Source organism: Sceloporus undulatus, chromosome 7 (genome assembly GCF_019175285.1).
Source record: "Sceloporus undulatus isolate JIND9_A2432 ecotype Alabama chromosome 7, SceUnd_v1.1, whole genome shotgun sequence".
NCBI classification, from domain to species: domain Eukaryota; kingdom Metazoa; phylum Chordata; class Lepidosauria; order Squamata; family Phrynosomatidae; genus Sceloporus; species Sceloporus undulatus.
The window spans coordinates 14786350-14806772 of record NC_056528.1 but is presented as its reverse complement, the minus strand read 5'-3'; the positions used below and the strand labels follow the sequence as shown (position 1 = coordinate 14806772).

Sequence of the window (20423 nt, the reverse complement as noted above, 5' to 3'; positions counted from 1 at the left end):
TGTAGTATCTCCTATAGGAATTTAGCATGGGATGAAGGAAGTTAGTGTGTGCAGTTACCCTAAAGATAACCTTTCCAAGATCTATAGTATCTTCTGTAGATCTTGAAAAGGCTATCTTTGGGATAATAACACCCAGAGTCCTGCAAGCTGATATGGCCAATATAAAGGGGTGATGAGTACTGGTGTTATTATTTAGGAAGATATAAAGGTTATTTATTCCAGACATATGGGGTTATGGGCAACGGTCATTGGGGGATAAGTCTGGAGGAAGGATGTTACCCAAAAACAAAGGTGAGAAGATAACCATATGAATGGTGATGGGAGTATTGGAATCTAAACCATTGAAACCATACTGTCCAGTGGTTTCCTGGGGCACTACACACATTATAATACTAGCTAACTCCCAGAGTTATGAGGGCTTTCTTGGCCAGTTCATCACTTCTCCTTTCTGGTTCCTACACTATATTCCAATGCTCCCACAACCATTCATACAGTTAGCTACTCACCTTGGCTTTGGGCAAGATCCTTCCTCTGAACTTATCCCCGAACGTTAAGACTGAACTTGCCCCCTCATCTCCATACCCACAAGTTGTGTCCTTCTATTGCTATTGTCACACATGGACTGCTTGTATAGGTCCATCCCTGGACCTTCCACTCCATGCATCTGAGACAGTAGACTCAAGTCTATGAAAGCTCATGTGACTAACTTTTTTCTTTCAGTTACTACAAGATTCCCTTTGCACATTGAGTTTGGCCATAGCATGGGTGAGACAGAGATCTTTTTGGATGCCACAGTCTCAGTTTGTGGGGGAAACCTTTAAAGGTGAATGCCAACCCTTTGAATGAAGCCGGTTTCCATTACAGCAGGGGACCAGTGCAAAAATGGCTCCCTGCTGGCGCACGTTAGAAATTAATGCACTCTTTGTTTTTGTTTATTCAGTGGCGTTTTATTGCCACGTTTCCGGTTAACAATATTAAACACTTTCTAATGGCATTTCGATAAGTGGAGATGGGTGTTTCTGTTTTTCAAGAGACACGGCAAAAAAAAAAATTGCAGGCAATCCAATGTGCATTAGCCAAAACACTCTGGGGAAGCATTTTCTGTTTGACGCCAGGAAGAAAAACACTGATTTCCAACACTTGCGTGGGGCTTCTCTTTCAGCGCATTGAGTGTATTCTCACACAGAGACACAGACACACAAAAATAAGGAGAGCAACAGGTCAAGCCAACTTGGGTTGGCTCCAGTTCCCAAGCTTCAGCTCTCCAAACAAGAAGAGCTGACAGTAGCTCCCTGCCAGTGTATATTTATTTCATGTTAAGAGAAGGAGGGAGAAGGAAGAAGAAAGGAATGGGTCTCTTGCAATTGACTAAAGATCCTAGCTGGATGGCTAGAGGAATACCAAAAAGGACAGGAGCAGCAGAGCAAAGAAAAATACGGCACAGCAGTCCGAAAAACAACACCCTAAAATATCCCTTTTGACTGGTATTTTGGAAATGAAGCAGGGAAGAAAAGTATGAGGACTCCAGCCAAGAGCGCATCACTGAGCATCCTTAGAGGCTGGACACACTGGAGATGGCTATCCTTGAGACATATATTTATTTCATTGTTTGCTGTTGTTGTTGCATGCCTTCAAGTTGTTTCTGAATTATGGCGACCCTAAGGCAAGCCTATAACAGGGGTTTCTTGGCCTGTTTTGGTCAGAGGGGGTCTGCCTTTGCCTCCCTCTGAGGCTGAGAGAGTGTGACCTGGTCACCCAGTGGGTTTCCATGGCCAAGCGGGGATTCAAACCCTGGTCTTCAGAGTCATAGTCCAATGCTCAGACCACTCTACTGTGCAAGCAAGATATCTCCTTTGAAAAGCCTAATGGTTTCCAAAAATGGAAACATCATAGCCATGTGAGCCTCATGAAGTTGGATGGTTACTTCTAAAATGTGAGATTCTGATAACAAATAATAATAATAATAATAATAATAGTTATTGTTATTTCTACACCACTTCTCCAACAAGATCCATGCAACACAATAGAATAAAATGCCACAAGCCCCCTCCCTCCTTAACCTCAAATCAACAACAATAAGTGCAAACATAACAATAACTATAATAAAATCCAAGTAAGATCATTAAAATGAGACAAGAAATAGGACCGTCAATGGGATAGTCAATATGATAGTAGAAGAATACGAGGGGCTGTTTTCCATGCCTCCCTCCATGCCACAAAGCATATATGCTAACTTTAGCCAAGGATGTGCAGAAGCGATGCTGAAAGAGACCCAAGCAAGATGCTCAGATTTCTCATACAGATTTAATTCACTCTATATGGTTTTGCTGCATGTATGTGTCCCACCTCTTTAATGTCAAAGTGATTATCTTTTCAATGACTAAAGATAAATAAAGTAAAGGCTGCAGGGTGTTTTAATTCCTTGGCTGCCATGGTTCTCGCACCGAGGCTGGTTTCCCCATGGATGTGTGGGTGGTTACTTGAACAAGAACGCACAGAAGGGGGAAAAATACGGGGCAGAGGAGAAAGATGGGGGGGGGGGGACACACACTTTCTCAGCGTCTTCTCCACAGTCCAATCATACTAAAAATAAAGCTCACTGCGAGTGGTGCGTTCGCTGTGTGCAAAAGATAGTCTTATTTTAGGGAGAGAAGCTGTACCTAAAATAACAAGGTGTTGTTGGGAATATACATATATAAATTTATATATTAAAAAGTAATTATACTACTGCTTAGTTTTGTAATTTGCACCGCAAATTACCATTTGCAAACTGATTAAACACATTACGGTGTTCATCCACAATCATTTAAACGGAAACAAATCGCTAGTATCCTTAAATATGAAGAAGAAGAGAGAGGCTTGCTGGCTTGAGGCTCGCAGTGAGATGTGGGAAGACTCAGGGTATAGCCACACAGCAGAATTAAAGCAGTTTGACACCACTTTAACTGCCATGCCTCTTTCCTATACAATCCTGGGATTTGTAGTTTGGTCTTAGCCTCAGAAGATGGCCATGGCAAACCCGTTCCAAAGGAACATGCTGAGAAAGCCCATGACAGGGGTTGGAAAAGACTTGAAGGCGCACAAGGACAAGAAATATTAAACACGATGGGCATTGGAGAAACCTTTGAGAATTTGGGCACACCAGCAGCACCCATTCAATGGAGCACCTATGGATTTGGGGATCCAAGGGGTGTCCAGGAACCAAACCCAGATGGACAGCAAGAACTCACTGTATTTGCCTTCAAGCCATTGACTTATGGTGGCCCCATAAACTTCACAGGGTTTTCTCTGGCAAGCAATGCTCAGAGGCAGCTTTGAAATATAGACTACAGCATCTGGTATGTGTAGGTCGTCTCCCATCCAAGTATAAACCAGAGTTGACCCTGCCTAGACCAAATGAATCAAAGGAACTGACTGGTGCTTTGAAGCACCTGTCACTAAAATACCCCTACAGTGGGGCCAGGGGTCTATGACCAGTTTCTGCATGTTGGGGAGCTATTCCTGGAAACCCAAGGGCTCATTTCAAGCAACACAGGATGCCATTGCGCTTACACATCACCCGCTTAGGAGAGAGGGAAGACTGAAGACCCAGTCCAGGTGCCTCCCAACTCATCCATCACTTCTTCATTATCCTCCAAACCCATTCCAAAGCTGGTTGCCTCCAGCAAAGGGCAAAGGTGATGGGGAAATCAAAAGAAAAGCACAAACCTTTCTTTTCATAGTCGGGCTTCTCCCCGGTCCTGCCCAAGCTGTCCAACGGTCGGGTCATTTGGGCACTGAAGTCATCCTCCTGGTACCTGAGCTCAGGGCGCAGGGGGTTTTCATCCTCCTCGTAGTCGTAGTCGTCCAAGATGGGGGTCTCGCGGATGGGCATGCCGATGACGGAGGTGTGGGCCTGTAAGCGTGAACTTCGGAAGCTCTCCCGCCCTTGAGAGCCCAGCAGAACCGAAGGGATGTAATGGATCTCGTGGGTGGCTTCTGTGCTGGCACTCTTCTGCGGGATCCGGCGTTGTTTGTACCAACGGCGCTGGGCATACAAGGCTACCGTGAAGACCAGCAGCAGCAACAGCAAAGCGATCAAGCCACCCTAAAAAAGAAACAGACAGACATCAGTACAAAAAGAAAGGAAGGAAGTGTATGGGAAAGGTGTCTCAAATACCCATAGCGTTTAATATTTATTGTTGTTGGGTGTCTTCAAATCATTTCCAAGTTATAGCAATCCAAAGGCACACCTATCATGAGTTCTGTAGACCTATGAAAGTGCAGGCTATGTCTTTTGCACTATTAGTCTCAAAGGGTGCTGCCAGATCCCTCTTGCGTGCTGATATTTTTAATATTAAATTTCATTTTAAAACCTCATGAAATTCATGGGGTTGCCATAGGTTGACAGGTGATTTGAAGGCACAGACGCACTCATTTTCATTGTGCCTGAGGATATTAAATGTAAGCAACAGCATGACATAATGGTTTGAGACTTGGACTATGACTCTAGAGACTGTGATTCGATTCTCAGCTTGGCCATGAAACCCACTAAATGACCATGAGAAGGTCACACTCTCTCAGCCTCAGAGGAAGGCAAAGGTAAACAACCTCTGACCAAATCTTGCTCAGAAAACCCTATAATAGGATTGCTTTAGGTTTGCCATAAGTTGGAAATGACTTGAAGATGTACGACAACAACAACAACCATTCACCCATTGCTAGTTTGTTACTTGGACACCTCGGTGTGTTCACATTACGCAACCAAGCCACTGTTTCTGTTAACCCTGCTTTTGCCACAAACTACACCGCAGACAACCAAACTATGACTCTTCCCCATTTCTGATTTGTTCCACTGCTTTTTGCCAGCTCCCATTTAAGGACAGTAAACCAGCGAACCAGACCAACACAAAGCTGGTTTGTCATCAAAACAAACCATGGTTTAAACAGATTTCCCAAGTCCAACAACAAACAATGGGTTCAGACCGTTACAAACCATAGCTTGCGATCAGAGCTACTTTGGCACATGAGAGCAAGCCAGATTTCAGCAATTCATACCATTCCATGGCATGATACCCTGCCAACGTCTGACATATGCAACAGTGAACAGACTCTGTTTAGGCAACAGATGTACAAACAATAGCAAGTTAGCAAATGCAATAGCAATTTAGTCATTGTTTGGAGGACAGAAGCCAAACAGCCTGGTATTTATGCTCAGAGCAGTAGCAAGCACAGGAAAATATTCAGAGCAGCAGTAGTATCTCAGATGAACCAAACACTTTGCAAAAATGCCTCTGCACCTAAAGGGAAAGACGGGGAAATTTGCAACTTGCTAGAAGCAAAGAACAGCTTCAGATACAAGGATTATCAAAACACTGTGTTAAGCACTTAATAAATTTTTCTTTCTGCATTATAGACATAAATGCTGTAACCTTCAAGAAGGAAGGAAAACATGGAAAATGACAGTGCCTGGCTCCAGGAAATCCATACATGTTTGATCAAAAAGCCAAAGTAGAAATGGGAGGAGTAGAAGTGGGGGTGGGGGTGGGGGAATAAGAGGTCTAGATCAGCAAAGAATACAGCATCCTATATTGAGAATAGAATAAAAGCAGGACAATTGATGCCAGAAATAGGCACATGCACTATACCATGGCAGAAAAGAAGGAAGGAAGGAAGGAAGGAAGGAAGGAAGGAAGGAAGGAAGGAAGGCAGGCAGGAGCGATAGAGCACCCTCATCACGTGTGAGGGGCAACGCTTCCAGGCACCCCTCGTTCCTTGCATGTGATGAGGGCATCAAAATGGTGGTGCCCTGTACAGATGGGCGCCACCATTTTGACATGATGGAAACTTAGCGTCTGTACATCGTGGTGCCATAATGACATCACGAGTGTGCCATGGCGCACTGTGGGGTCATTATGGCACCGCAAAAGAACTCACTTTTTGTGGGTTCTTTTTGCTGCGCAAGGAAGCCGCATGGTTTGTCCAATGCAGCTTCGTCGTGCAGCAAAACAAGGCACCGGTGCCCTTTTTGGGTGGTCTGTACTGGGCCAATGAAAGAAAGTAAGTAAGAAAGAAAGAAAGAAAGAAAGAAAGAAAGAAGATGATAGATAGATAGATAGATAGATAGATAGATAGATAGATAGATAGATAGATAGATAGACAGACAAACAGATAAGGGTAGGGTAGGGTAGGGTAGGGTAAATAGATTTAAGTATATCTGTGGCCAAGATGGGTTGCACCCACTGGTGGACCTAACTGACTTCTGAATCAAGAAGAATCAAGTCTGCTCATCTTTATTGGGATACATACTACAACCTCTGTGTAAGAGCAGTACTTTCATTAGGGCCTGTGTAGTTACTGACTTAGGTATTTGTTTTCCTTCTTCCATAAAACCAGTTCGATTTTCACCTCCTCGTCTTCTATTAGGGACCCCAACACTAACAGACTGATGTCTGAAAAGGAAGTGCGCATACGTACAATTGCGCAGAGGAAGAAAGATGTTGCAGTAAAGTCAAAACTTTGCGCATTCAGGAGGGGATTGTTTTAATCTGTTTCCTCATGCAAAATGGTCCAGCCAAAGAGTTCAGAATGGTGAAAGGGGAAGGAAAGGGGGATAATACAGGAAAATAAATAAATAAATAACTTGACAATGTGCCATTCCAAAACTGATTATTTCTGTCTCAGGGCTTTTTCCTTCTTCCCCAAACCCCCGAACAATGGCTCTGTCCTGGGGGGATTTAGTATTCTAAGACTGGATTTATAATACTCTGTTCTGCAGTGATAAGAATACAGGCCTTTAATCCTCCGAGCCGTGAACATGCATATTCTCTCCCATAATAGCCTTTCTCCACCACACACCCCTCTTTTGCAAAATGCCATGGCACCCCAAAGCCACACAAGCAAGGAAGGACCGCATACAAATGCTTTGAAAGCATGGTCTGAAAGGGGCACCTAGAATACCAGTCAGTCTTTGCAGAGTACTTAGAACGCTGCCCAAAGACTTCAGATTAAAATCCCTCTTGAGAATAATTTGGATTTAGTACCACCACAAGAAAGATGGGGCATACATCTCTGGAATGACAGGCGTCATGATGCAGTGGTCTGAGTACTGGATGACCACTCTGGAGACCAATATTCGAATCCTTGCTTGCCCACTGAAAAAGCAGATGGATGAATTTGGGCAAGTCAGACTCTCTCAGTCTCAGAAGACGGCAATGGCAAACCGCCTTTGAAGAAACTTGCCCCATGATAGGTTTGCCTTAGGGTTACCACAATCTGGGAATGATTTGAAGGCACATAACATCAAGAAGAATGCCACCTCTAGCAAAGCTAATGGGAAGGATGATGGCGTTGCAATTCAATGTCATCTGGAAGATCACAGGTTACTGATCCTGATCTAGAGCAGGAAAGAGAGCATGCTCTAGAGCAAGATCTTGTTTAAAGTACTTGTTTAATTATTAGAATGAGAAATGTTCTTCTTTAATAAAGAGACCAATAATAGATAAATGGTCTTTGAAAAGACTGAATAAAAATCCATCTATATTCATCCTCCAGAGGCAGCATGGCATAATGATTTGAGAGTTGGACTACAACTCAGGAGACCAAGATTTAATTCCTGGCATGGCCATGTAAGAACCACTTGATGATCCTCGGCAAGTCACACTCTCTCAGCCACAGATGATGGCAATGGCTAACCCCCTCTGAAGAAAAATGCCAAGGAAGGCCCATGACAAGTTGGGTTGCCATAAGTTGGAAAGGAGCTGAAGGCACACAACAAGAATGCCACCTCTAGCAAAGCTTATGGGAATCATGATGGAGCTGCAATCCAAGGAGATCTGCAAGGCAACACTGAGTGTGTTGATCCCCAAACCCACAAGTAACTATCTTTCCATAACAGAGTTGCTAAATGATTTAAGTCCTGTTTTGCAACTTGAGCCTTCAAGTTGTCAAGTTTTTTCATTCTTGCTGTATAATGGGTACGATTTTTAAAAAAGAAATAATAATCCCCTAGTCCATATCTCCCCCCCCCCAGTTGTGAATAAATACATTTTTGCTGAACGTTGATATCTTCCTCTCTTGATGGCACCTCCTTGAATAATATCTTGGAGAAATATAATGCCTTGTTTACTCCTCTTCACAGGTCATTAATGATGATAAATAGGGGCCAGGTGAGTACTAGAAGCACCATCCCTCCCAAGTTCATGGATTGCCATTCATCACCATCCCCGCTGCATTCATGTCACTCTTAAGCCTCTTGTAAGCTGCAACCATGCCTGAAAGGAACAGCAAGGGGGTAGATCCATCCCTTTACTACAACCTGATGAAAAGTTAAAGCAAGAAACATCGTGATGAAAAGTTAAAGCAAGTAGCATTGTGCAACTAGATACATCCCCATCTTGGTTATGATGGGTAAAAAAAATAAACCCTTGTGGAAATCTGATAATGATATATTGGTTGCTAAAAGCAAACAAAAGCAAACAAAAAGTATTTCAGGTTTATTCTCCCTTTTATTAAATGCTCAGGACCAGAAATGTTTGGGATTTTTCTCCAGATTTTGGGATATTTGCATATATAGTAGGCCCTTGGTATCTACTCAGGGTTTGGTTCCAGGACCCGCCATGGATAGAAATGTCCATGGATGCTCAAGTCTCATTAAATGTAATGGATTATTATTATTATTATTATTATTATTATTATTATTATTATTATTATTACAGTGGGTCCTTGCTATCTGCAGGGCTTTGGTTCCAGGACCCTTCGTGGATAACAAAATCCATGGATGTTCAAGTCACATTAAATACAATGGATAGTAAAAAAATGTTGTCCTTTATATAAAATGGCAAAATCAAGGGCCTGTTACAGACTGCCAAAATAAAGCTGCTTCGGGTCTCTTTGGAGGTATGCTTTTTAAATGAAGCATGCATCCTAAGAATCTGGAAGCTGCACCAAAGCTGCACTCCAGTGCTTAGGAATGGAGTGTGGCTTTGGCGCGACCTCCGGACTCTTAGGACCCATGCATCATTTAAATAGCATTCCTCCAAAGAGACCCAAAGCAGCTTTATTTTGGCCATCTGTAACAGGCCAAGGTTTGCTTTTGGAAATTTATATATTGTTTTAATGTATTTTCAAACCGTGGATGACTGAATCCATTGATAAAGAATGGATACAGAGATACAGAGGGACAACTCTACTTCATGAGATATCTTGGAGATGGGACTCAAGTCTAAACCCATGTTTCATATACACCTTATACACACAGCCTGAAGTTAACTTTATACATATAATATTTAAGCCAGCCTCTTTTTGCAAAATGAGTATTAGGTATGTCTCTATTAGGTACTACACCAACCATATACACAAAGGGCATAAATTTAATAGGAGGGACAAGCCCTACAATGACACGGAATATGCGCAAGAGGGCAAAGTCGCCGTCGCTGCAGAGATCTCTTACCGTCAATGCCTGAGAACTTCCCATGCATTTTAAAAAATAATCATTAGCAAGGAAATCTCCCATTTCCCCAATAGCTTCATCTCAAGACTGGATTTCATTCAGTACTTTGAGAAAAGAGGGTGGGGAGGGCAGAGAGCAAAAACCGCCAGCCTGCCAAGGAGATATTTTGCATGCCTAAAATATGCGCTGCCATGTTCCGCTAAGTGCTCACTTGAATTATCTCAAGTTAGAGACTGAAAACAGGCTCACACTGAAAAACAAGAACAACTGTGTGCAAGTGTTGGAAAGGAGGGGGGGACCCTGCTTCCGCACTTGCAAACTCCTATCTTCTTGTGTTAACAATCCAGATGCCAATCAAAGCTTTCTTTTCCTTGGGCATCTCAACAAGCTCTCAATGGAGAACAAGGTCTGTTGCAACTAATATGAGAAGCTTTAAAGATATACGCTTCGGTATTTATTCTCTGGGGATAACCTGCCAATATTGTATTGTTTTTTTGGGGGGGGGGATATCAACTACCTGAAACTATGGCTCTATGAAAATAGCCTATATAATGTCAGTTAGCGTCTGCTTTTGGGTATGAATAATGGGTATTTTCATTTTCAAGATGGGTAAATGGTCCTGGGAGGATGCGCAGCCTATTTAAAAGCTGTGCGACTTCTTTAAAAGATGGGTTGCCGTTCTTGGAAAAGACTGTTTGCTCAATGGCAATCTACTCTGTCAACGTGCCTTTTTTTGATCTCAAGATAATTTTCTGATCCCCCCCCCCACCAAAAAAAAACAACCCAGGGAAATAAGTAAGAGATTCTTTCAATGAATGCCCAGCCAAGATGTTGTGTCCCGATCGTGTGGGATCTGACTAATCAAGGTCACAGAGCAGCAATTGCAATTGCTTATTCTGGCCACCTTTCTCACCTGAACAAGCAAAAGCCAATCCAGGCAATGAATGCTGTTTAACCTGGATTTCCAGAAGGTGATGTGGAATTGCTTCTGCGGCATCTGAAGGTTCCCACAATACCTCCAAAGTCCCTTCCCTGCTTCCTCATCCCACCATGCGGCTAAATTTTGACTTCCTAGGAGAGAATCTGATCATATTCCACCAAGCCAGCTTGAATATAGGTTCAAGAACTTGGAAGAGCCCACTTCAAAAGAAGAAACAAACAGGTCAATGAAATCTATATCTCAGTGTGGCTCAAACTCCAAGTATATTCTGTCCCAAAAAGCCCTAGGACTTTCAAACTATTCCTCTTCCTCTCCACCAAATGGCACCAGGAACTACGGCAACGATGCACGGAGTTTTAGTTTTGGCTTGTTGTTTGTCCATTCCCTTTCATTGCTCAGGGAATAGTAGGGAATGTTTTCTGTATCGATGGGTCAATGAATTCATGCTGTCCAACTGACCCAGAAGCCACCAGCTTCCAGTAGATCCTGGGATGTTCCGGTTTGGCATGGATGTGCAAGGTGCCGATCGGTGGCCTCCAAACAAACCAATGAAAGAAGCCAAAGATATGCCTGGGATGTTCGCTGGAAAGGAGCAAATCAGGAAAGGAAAGCTGGCTGCTGATAGACAAGGCAATGAAATAAATTACGGGTGAGAAAAGTGTGTCCCCCAGATGTTTTTGGTTAGCAAGCTCATCTAATGGTGAGAAATGTTGGCAGATGTAGTCCAACAGCATCTGGAGGGCTACAGGATTGCCAGCCTGGCAATAAACCTCAATGCAAAGCTCAATGGTTTGTGAATGACTCTTGCTATTAAGTGATAAAGCAATATGGGATATGCTGCTTATCTATGACAAGCTGGGGTTCCCATGTATCCATAGCTTGCCATATCATGTGAACACACTCATGGGTCCAAATGGTCCAAACTGGTCTCTCCTCCTAGACACTCAACCAAGATTTCCTCCTTTCCCAGAACAAATTTGTGTATGTTGTTGTCTGTCACCTGTTGACTGACGACAACCCCAAGAATTTCATAGGATTCTCTTAGGTATGGCATACCCAGAGGTGGTTTTGCCAGTTACTTCATCAGAAATAGCTGATAGCATTTGGCATCCATTGGCAGTCGTCTCCCATCCAAGAACTAACTAGACATGATCCCGCTCAGCTTCCAAGACTGGACAGAACCTGGTGTTTTGGGGGTATTTAGGCCACATAATAATTCTTGATAATAGAAGTGTGTTCTGATAAATAATTAATTACTAAATCGGTGTAATCCATAAGTATAAATAACAATTGCTGTGACAGAACCTTTAATAGTTTACTGTTTCAGTGGGGGGGGGACGCAATAATAATTATGATGATAGTGTTTATTTGCTTCCCCGGTAATTTACAAAAATGCAGTTAATCTCAGTGGATCTCTTGATCATTAGTGCAAATTAATGCAGCTTCATTGCACATTCCACACACATTAAAAGAAATTGTTTCTCTCTCTCTCTCTCTTAAAGAAAACTAACTCCTTGTCTCCAGTTGAGGAAACACTAACATAACTTAGATGGTGCCTCTGGTCTGTTCTTCCTCTCATTTTTGCATATGATTACATTGCACATTTAACAACCTGTCTGGTTTAATTAGTTTGCCCTTTAGAGCTCTGCTCAGGAAACAGACAGAAAGGCAAAAACAAAGGAGGCACAAATTTATCCCTGATCCAAATGTCCAGGTCCATGTTTTTGCAGAGGTGCAGAATCTTGACTTAAGCTGGTTGCAGTCTCTGCGAGAGTAATTTGCCCTTTCTTGTGGTCTCTTCCAGCTCTATGATTCTATGATTCTTAGCCATCCATTAGATGTGGAAAGCAGGAGTGTCAGTAGAGGAGTGCAAGGAGTGCAGATCACACCGGGTGACACCTAAGAAGGGGATGCATATCTGGAGGGTGGTACACCATGTGGGACTTGCACAGCATCTAGGTGACCCAAATGTCACCCAGTGAGGATCTGAACCCGTGTTTCAACAACTGCAGTTCCACACCTTATTCAACAAGGTCACAATCTAATCAATCAACCAGTCAATCTTTTTATAGCTGGCCTTTCTCTCAAGGATAGGACTCAAGGCAGTGCCTGGTTTTCCTGGACTAAAATCCCCATCATCCATCATCACTGGTTATGCTGGTTAGAGCTGATGGGAACTGAAGACCACTAACATGTTTAGGGTCATAAATTGGTCACTTTTTCTCTAACCATTAGACTTCTCTGGATCCAATCAGTCACATACTAATTAATTTTTCTTTTACTGGATCAATAGAGCCCCCTGAGAGCCAGATTTGTCTAGTGGTTCAATCACTGGACCACAGCTATAGAGACCAGGGTTCAAATCCCCGCTCAGCCATGGAATCCCATTGGGTGACTTTGAGCAAGTCACACTCTTTCAGCCTCAGAGGAAGGTAAAGGCAAACCCCCCTCTGAACAAATCTTGCCAAGAAAAACCTGGATTACATTTACTTTAGGGGTCGTCATAAGTCGGAAACGACTTGAAGGCACACAACCGCATTGTATTGTATTTGATACAATTATTTGCTGGGCTCTGATCCCATAACACCAGCCATTATCTTGAAAGCTGCTTCCCGCATGCTGGGATAATTGCAGGCTTTCGTATTGTTTAAAGAGGGGGTCAGCATTTGTGTATGTTTCTCCCAACATCTCTAGTTATAACCTGTAACTTGTCTATCACCTAAGAGTGTCTGATTCGAGAAAGTGTGCCGTCTTTCCTCTCTTCCCACATTGCATCGTAAGTCTACAGCCAAAGCAGCAGCTAGAAAGTTAATGCCACTCCGTTCTCGCCGTGTCGGCTTAATGTCTAATCCAACCAAGACCGCTGGAGCACTCTTTGAGATTTCTCATTAACATGGAGCATTTCAGTTTCATTTAAAAAAGATATTATTCTACTGATTGGAAAGAGCAGCTATGAAAGATCTAGACAAGATTGTAAAGTGCAAAGGTATTGCACTGAATAGCAAAGTTGGGATCATCCAAGGCATTGTATTTCCCATCGCTATGTACAGATGCGAGACCTGGATGGTGAAGAAAGTGGATAGAAAGAAACTCAACTCATCTCAGATGTCGTGTTGGGGAAAAGTGCTGAAGGTCAAGAAGACATGGAAGGTCAAGAAGACAAACAAATGGGCCCTAGAACAGATCGAGCCTGAGCTCTCCCTGGAAGCGAAGACGACTAAATTGAAATTGTCATATTTCAGCCACATCCTGAGAAGAGATGACTCACTAGAGAAGACAATAGGAAAGGGAAAGGGCAAAGGAAGGAGAGGATGGTCACATAACAAATGGATAGACTCAAAACAGGAGGAGATGGACCTCAGCCTGCAAGACCTGAGAAGAGCAGTTGAAGTTAGGAGGACTTGGAGATGTCTCATTCATGGGGTGAATTCATTGGGTCAGCTCAAGGGCATTTAACAACAACAACAACAACAACACAACAAACTGATTTTGGAACTCTTCTTCTGAATTAGTGAAGCTACCCTGTGCATTTCAGATAGAAGATAAAAGTGGTCATTGCCATTAAATTGTTGCATCCTTCCATCCATTAATTCCTACTGCTGCTACCTCCTCCATCTTCTCATTCCCCAGCACTCTTGGTTGCCACATGCAAAAAAGGAGGGAATACATTGAAATAATAAATAAAACAGATTTTTAAAAATAAATAAAAATAGGCAACAGAAGGGATCCATTAATTGAACTTCAGTCTCCATTTGCACCCTTTCCGAACAAAGACCTTCAGATCATCAGTCCAAGGGAGATCCATCTGGGGAGATGTAATGCAGTGGGAAACTTCAATTAAAAAATGGACGGCGCTGCTATAACAGTATATTGGGGGGACATTTTAATGCTCTGAATGTTCTCTCAGTGTTTCTTTTTTTAATATTAAAAATGAGCAATTAAAGAAGGGAAAACAGAAGAGGTGAGCTGTTTCTTCTGAGGACACAATAGCAGTCTTCAAGCTGTTTTAATGAGGAGGAACTAGAAAAGAGGATGTCCACAAGGAATGGAGTCTGAGAAGCGTTGGGGAAAACACAGACTTCAGAAAGTGCAAAAAGCTTTAGAGAAGCATTGTGAAGAGTTGTAAAACTCATCCCCTGGAGCCCCTTGGGTGCAAACAGAAGCCATTTGCACTATCATCATTCCTGTGACACATATCACAACTACAAAGGGCTCAAACCACTCCAGGCACCTCTTCGAATTCAGGGGAAAGGACAAAAAAAGAAGTCTAGCAGGAAAAATATTTCCTCCCCAACAGCATATTTACTTCCTTGAGAAAGCTGCAAAAGATATAGCACCATCCCAATAACCCCCTCCAAGGTTTACTAAGAAGGCAAAACGTGAACAACAGAGGACTGGGAAATCAGGTTCTCAAGGTTTGCCAATTCAGACAAGAGTGGAACTACAACTCAGATCTTCATCTGATACATATAGAATACACAACCCAAAAGTGATCAAAACCTTTTCACTATCTGACACAGAACTCAATCTTGCTAACAACAACTAAAGAAATGGAAAAGAGTGCCTCCTCGGTAGTTTTCCGAATGCAGCTATTTCTGGGATGACCCACGATTGTGTTTGGAGTGCCTTCTGATTGTGTTTGGCGTTGTTTGATATTCTTTTGCGAAATTACATGAAACACCATGGATGACTTCGGATTGACCCTAGGATACCCTTCCAATTTTCCCCGTGTGAAAAAGTCCTAGGAGTCATTCAAATCTCTGGACACCATTTTCCATACCAACTATTCATTTACAAATGCAACCACCACAAGCTTTTTCACATGTGGTATGGAGACTATTTGACTCTTTCCATTTTCTCATTACCACCAACAGACCTATAATCCAACATAATCTTCCTTTAACTCCCTCTAAACTAATGGCTGCCACTACAACTGGTGGTAGCAAACTTCTCAGCCATGTCTCCATCATAACATATTTCCCCCACAAGTCTGCTCCTCTGTCTTCTCACATCACCCTTCTCTCCAGAGATTCAAGATTCCACATCTGTTGCTAACTTCGTATCAGTATTTTCCAGCCATCTCCCTCTGATTTAAACAGCCCAGCCAGCAAAGGAGACAGCTATGACACAGGTGCCTCCCTGGAATGGGCGCACAAGACGAGGCTGTAGCAATGCCGCCTACACAGCGGCAACACATGCTGCTCGAATCCCTGCCCAGCTGTATTAAATCTTCCACATTGCGAGGGAGCAGATGTTCCCAACAGGTGTGCTATCACCAAAGGGGACGCAAGGTCATGCCAGCTGGGAATTGGATTGCTCAGTAGTCAAACAGCCGTCAGAAAACATGCCAGGTGGAGCGGGCAGAAAGGTCTCATCCAAAATACTTGGAGAAAGTCAGACGTTTTAACTAGACAGGCGTTGGCTGTGCGTCTGGAGTCACTTTGCCGGCAGCTCGTCCAACAAGTGGCTCAAAGCTGTAGGAATGAACAGCTGGAAAAGAGAGACTGGAGAGAAATGGCCTCTTCCTTGCCATCCTTCCATCTTTTTAAAGGAAAGGCTTTGATAGAGTAGTGTGCAGTGATTGCCTCAGAAAGAAGAATGGAAGGGCAGGTGAACTTTGCTGATCTCTCCATTGAGAAAGTCCCACTAACACAGTGATTCCCAAACTTTTGACTTCAGCTCCCAACTTGGCCAAGCTGGCTAGGGCTTCTGGGAGATAAAGCCCAAAACACCCGGAGATCCAAAGTTTGGGAACCATTTCATTAACAACTACAGAGAACAGCTCTTGTGGCATTCCCTGGTGGCATCCCTTTCCTAGATGTTTACTCCAACCATAAAATACAGGCTTCCCAAATGGTCAGTGAGTGCATTTGATGTCTTCATGGCTTTGGCCTGAACACATGCCTTCTTCATTCTCTGTGATCGCTACTACAAGTATTAATATGAATTATCTCCATATTACTACTACCATGAGCAAAATAACCATTCCATTCCGTGTCATGTATTTGTTGTGGTGTGCCTTTGGGTTGTTTCCAACTTATGGTGACCCTAAGATGGGCCAATCATGGGGTTTTCTGGGGATGAGAGTATATGACTCATCCAAGATCACCCAATGGGTTACATTGCCAAGTGGGGAATCAAACCCTGATCTCTAGAGTTGGAGTAGTCCAATGTACATCACCCTGGCTCTCACTTGTATTGCACAGATGCAAACCTGGCTTGCTAACCAAGTGCTGAGGTTGCGCACTAGGACTGTAATGATGAAAGACATTTCCCATCAACCAAAAGGTGTGACTAACTAATTGGTTGTGGTTATTTTAAAACGATAATATCAACAACGTCTTAGCAAGCATTTCTAAACATTGCAGGTCGCATGTTCCTTTGGGAAAAGAGTCACTCCATCCTGGGTTATAAAAAGAATGTCTCTTCTAATGTCACGTCGGCATCTCGCTCCCTGACAGTGACACATATCCATCATCTAAATATAACTTATCTTTTTGAACAATTGGATTTTATCATATGCAAATGTATTCAGTTACCCATAGGAGTTCAGGCCAAGTGTCTATGATTTTTTTTTTCCCTAAGAGGGTGATAACCTCAGTGAGACACACATTGGCGAGCATGTTTTCATTCCAATTGTGTTGCATTTTCTGGTGTTCATTTAAACCCTTAGTACACATCTTTCAATAAGTATGGGCACTTAAATGGTCTGCAGAACTTGCTCTGTGCATTATAACTACCTGGTTATACATTTTCTTCTTTTCTCTCATCTCTCCTTGACTAACTCCGTCAAAACAAATATTATTCAAGTTCCATCCCACGCTCTGGGAGATCTCAAAACCTATGACAAAACTGCACAACTCCTGCAAGACCGTCGGCACTACCTTTTGTTATTGTTATTATTTGAGACAGTTTTAAAGCAAGCCAACCTGGTGCGGAGGGACGAGCAAAGCTATGAAAAATGCAGCAGAGACGTTGGCAAGATTTCCCGAGAACCATTTTGAAAAGGAAAACTCAAACGTGGGACAGCTATTGTTATCTGGGCGCACTTGCCGAAGAAAATGCAAACTCTCATTAAAATTTTACCAAGTGTTTTTCGTTTTCTCCCTCAGAGACTCTTTCTTCACGCAAAGATTTTCTTTCTTTCTTTCTGAAGGAAGCCTACTTTAGAGCCGAAGTGGCAGCAAAAGTACAATTGCAGTTCAGTGCACATCACAGATTTCCCTTCCTTTCTCTTTCATGCTTACGGACACATGCGCCATGGACCTGTGGCACAGAAGTCCTTCCCTTGATACCGTCTGCTAAACTTCTGCCTCCCAAAAAGATTAGTCTCAGGTCTACTATTGCCAACAGAGTCCTTGCACTGGGACAAAAACCTTCCACCCCAAATAGCACCAATTCAACAGTAGTAGCTAATGAGTTGGGTTTGCTTCCATACAGTCCTATAGTGCAAGCCCTGCTTGGAGTAAGTTGTACAGTTATCCCTCCACATTTGCAGCTCTGGCTTTTGTGGATTTGATTATTCGTGGATTTGATTAATATGTTATCGCGAGAAATCTCTAGGTCCAACCTGTGCCAGAGGTTGGCCATAGGGCCATACTGGAAAACATAGAGAAAACATTTCTCTGGGCATTTTTAGGTCCTCCAGTGCAGTTCTATGGTCAGTGTCTATGTGACCATAAAGTGTCATTGGTGGACTTAGGGAAAAGACCTCTGTGGGCATTTGTAGGCCTCCAGTGCAATTCTATGGTCAACGTCTATGCCCATTGGAGGTCACATTGGAGGACCTAGGGAAAACACTTCTCTGGGCATTTGTAGGTCCTTCAGTGCAATTCTGTGGTCAACGTCTCTGTGACCATAGGTTCACATTGGAGGACCTAGACCACAGGTTGACATTGGAGGACCTAGAGAAAACACTTCTCTGGGCATTTTTAGGTCCTCCAGTGCAGTTCTATGGTCAATGTTTATGTGACTATAAAGTGACATTGGTGGACTTAGAGAAAAGACCTCTCAGGGCATTTGTAAGTCCTCCAGTGCAATTCTATGGTCAACGTCTATGTGACCATAGGGTTACATTGGAGGATTTAGGGAAAACACTTCTCTGGGCATTTGTAGGTCCTCTAGTCCAATTCTATCGTCAACATCTATGTAACCATAGGGTCACATTGGAAGACCTAGAGAAAACACTTCTCTGGGTGTGACGTCGAAGGCTTTCATGGTCAGCATCCATTGTGTTTTTTTCTGGCTATGCAGCCATGTTCTAGAAGAGTTTATTCTTGACATTTTGCCAGCATCTGTGGCTGGCATCTTCTCTGAAAAACTACTTCTCTGGGCATTTGTAGATCTTCCAGTGCAATTATAAGGTCAATGTCTGCTGGTGTTGGCCACAGAGTTGCATTGGAGGACCTAGAGATTCCTAGAGAGATGTGCTCTTAGGTTTAAAAAGGGGGGAATTATTTTTTTATTTACATTTTTTCCCACTTTCATGGGGGTCTTGTGCCCCTAACCCAGCAAATATGGAGGCCCCACTGTAATAGCAAACCATGCTTTTCCCGTGTGTGTGAGCCAAAGTGAGCTCTGGACTACCTCCTCCGTCTTTGTGGGTGCTTCATTGTAAGATGTTAACAAAACACCCTGCTATGTTGTATCACAACTTAGTTTGTTTCCTTTATGGTGACTGAACAAGCTAGGATCCAGCAATGGAAGAAACCACCATGAGGCGATCATAGGGATGAGTAATTAAAAATAAGTCAAATTCATTTGACTGGGAAAGAGATAAACCCGTCTCTTCAGTGCAGCAATGAATGAAGAGGGAAGGGATAGAATAGGCCAGTCAACCAAGAAGTCCATGGCTTCCTGCTAAGTCTGGGATGAGACTTGGCCTCTCCTTCGCTTCTCCCCTCCAATCTTTTATTGTAGAAACAGGTGCTCATGAGCTGATTTACAAGGCTGAGCCGGGAGGCAAGACGAAGCTGAATTCCAGAGGTGCCTTATCTGCGAAAGCAAGCAAGCTGTCTGCCTCATAGCAGGGTGCTTGTTAGGCATTTCTTGCAGAAGCAAGCTTTCAACTTCAATCCTTGCTCCGGAGGACTCCATTTTATAGCAACGGCAGCAAAAAAACCTAGGGACCTTTTTCATGTGAGTTCCTGTTTGTTTTATGGGATGCTCAGCCGACAAAAGGGAACTTAAGCGGAGCTATACATTCTCTGCTGTGTGGTCTTCACAGTTCTGATCATGTAAAAACAACCCTCTTCCATCTGTACTGGCTGCTTGTCTTTGGCTTCTGGATCCAATTCAGAAGGTGGCTGCCTATAAAGATCTTTATACAGAAAACATGGATTTGCTACATGCTAAACCATCTTACTATTTTGTTGCTGTTGTTATGAAGATGCCAGCCACAGATGCAGGCGAAACGTCAGGAATAAACTCTTCCAGAACATGGCCACATAGCCCGAAAAACCTACAAAAAACTATGGATGCCAGCTGTGAAAGCCTTCGACTTCACATTGTCTTCAGATGGTCATAAACTCCTTGAAAATGTATGTCCTACCCATGGTGAACTGGAAGCCACCGATGATCTCTACTGGATGCAGAAGAAAGAAAAACCAATCTACTCCTATGAATATATTTCAGAGACAAAAGCCGTCCTGCAAGCCTTGTGCATACTCCCCTCTTACTCTGTTCTTAAAAGTAATTGCAACTAAATCTCACTTCCGACATTCCTAGAAACATTCCTAGTATAGACCACTGAAGCTTAGCCATGTCTTTGACACCGTCCTCAGTGAAAACAGAAGCAATCCAGATAAAGGTAGGTCAAAGCGGAGGTTAAAACCACCCTCCCACCGCACCGGGTTTCACATTTCAAAGTTAAAAGGATTATTCAGGTTTGACCCATTCTCCTTGTCTCCTGCACCAGTGGTCACAGCCGTGTTTCTTTGTTGATTCTCCAATGAGAAAGGAGTTGGATTCCCTGAATCCTTGTTACAAAAAACCCTGACCTGACTGGCGCATTTGTCTTTCAAGCCTCAAAGTATGCAGGCATCTCTAAAGCTG

General features: G+C 43.1%; 1 protein-coding gene across 2 annotated transcripts in view; it reads right to left on the bottom strand.

The window, feature by feature from the left end:
• ASTN2 (astrotactin 2) overlaps positions 1-20423 on the bottom strand; it is a 320421-nt gene that overhangs the window by 213019 nt on the left and 86979 nt on the right. For both annotated transcript variants that reach the window (XM_042479280.1, XM_042479282.1), the window contains exon 3: positions 3709-4087. In XM_042479280.1, coding sequence (XP_042335214.1) covers positions 3709-4087 — 379 coding nt within the window. The remainder of the gene's footprint in view (positions 1-3708; positions 4088-20423) is intronic.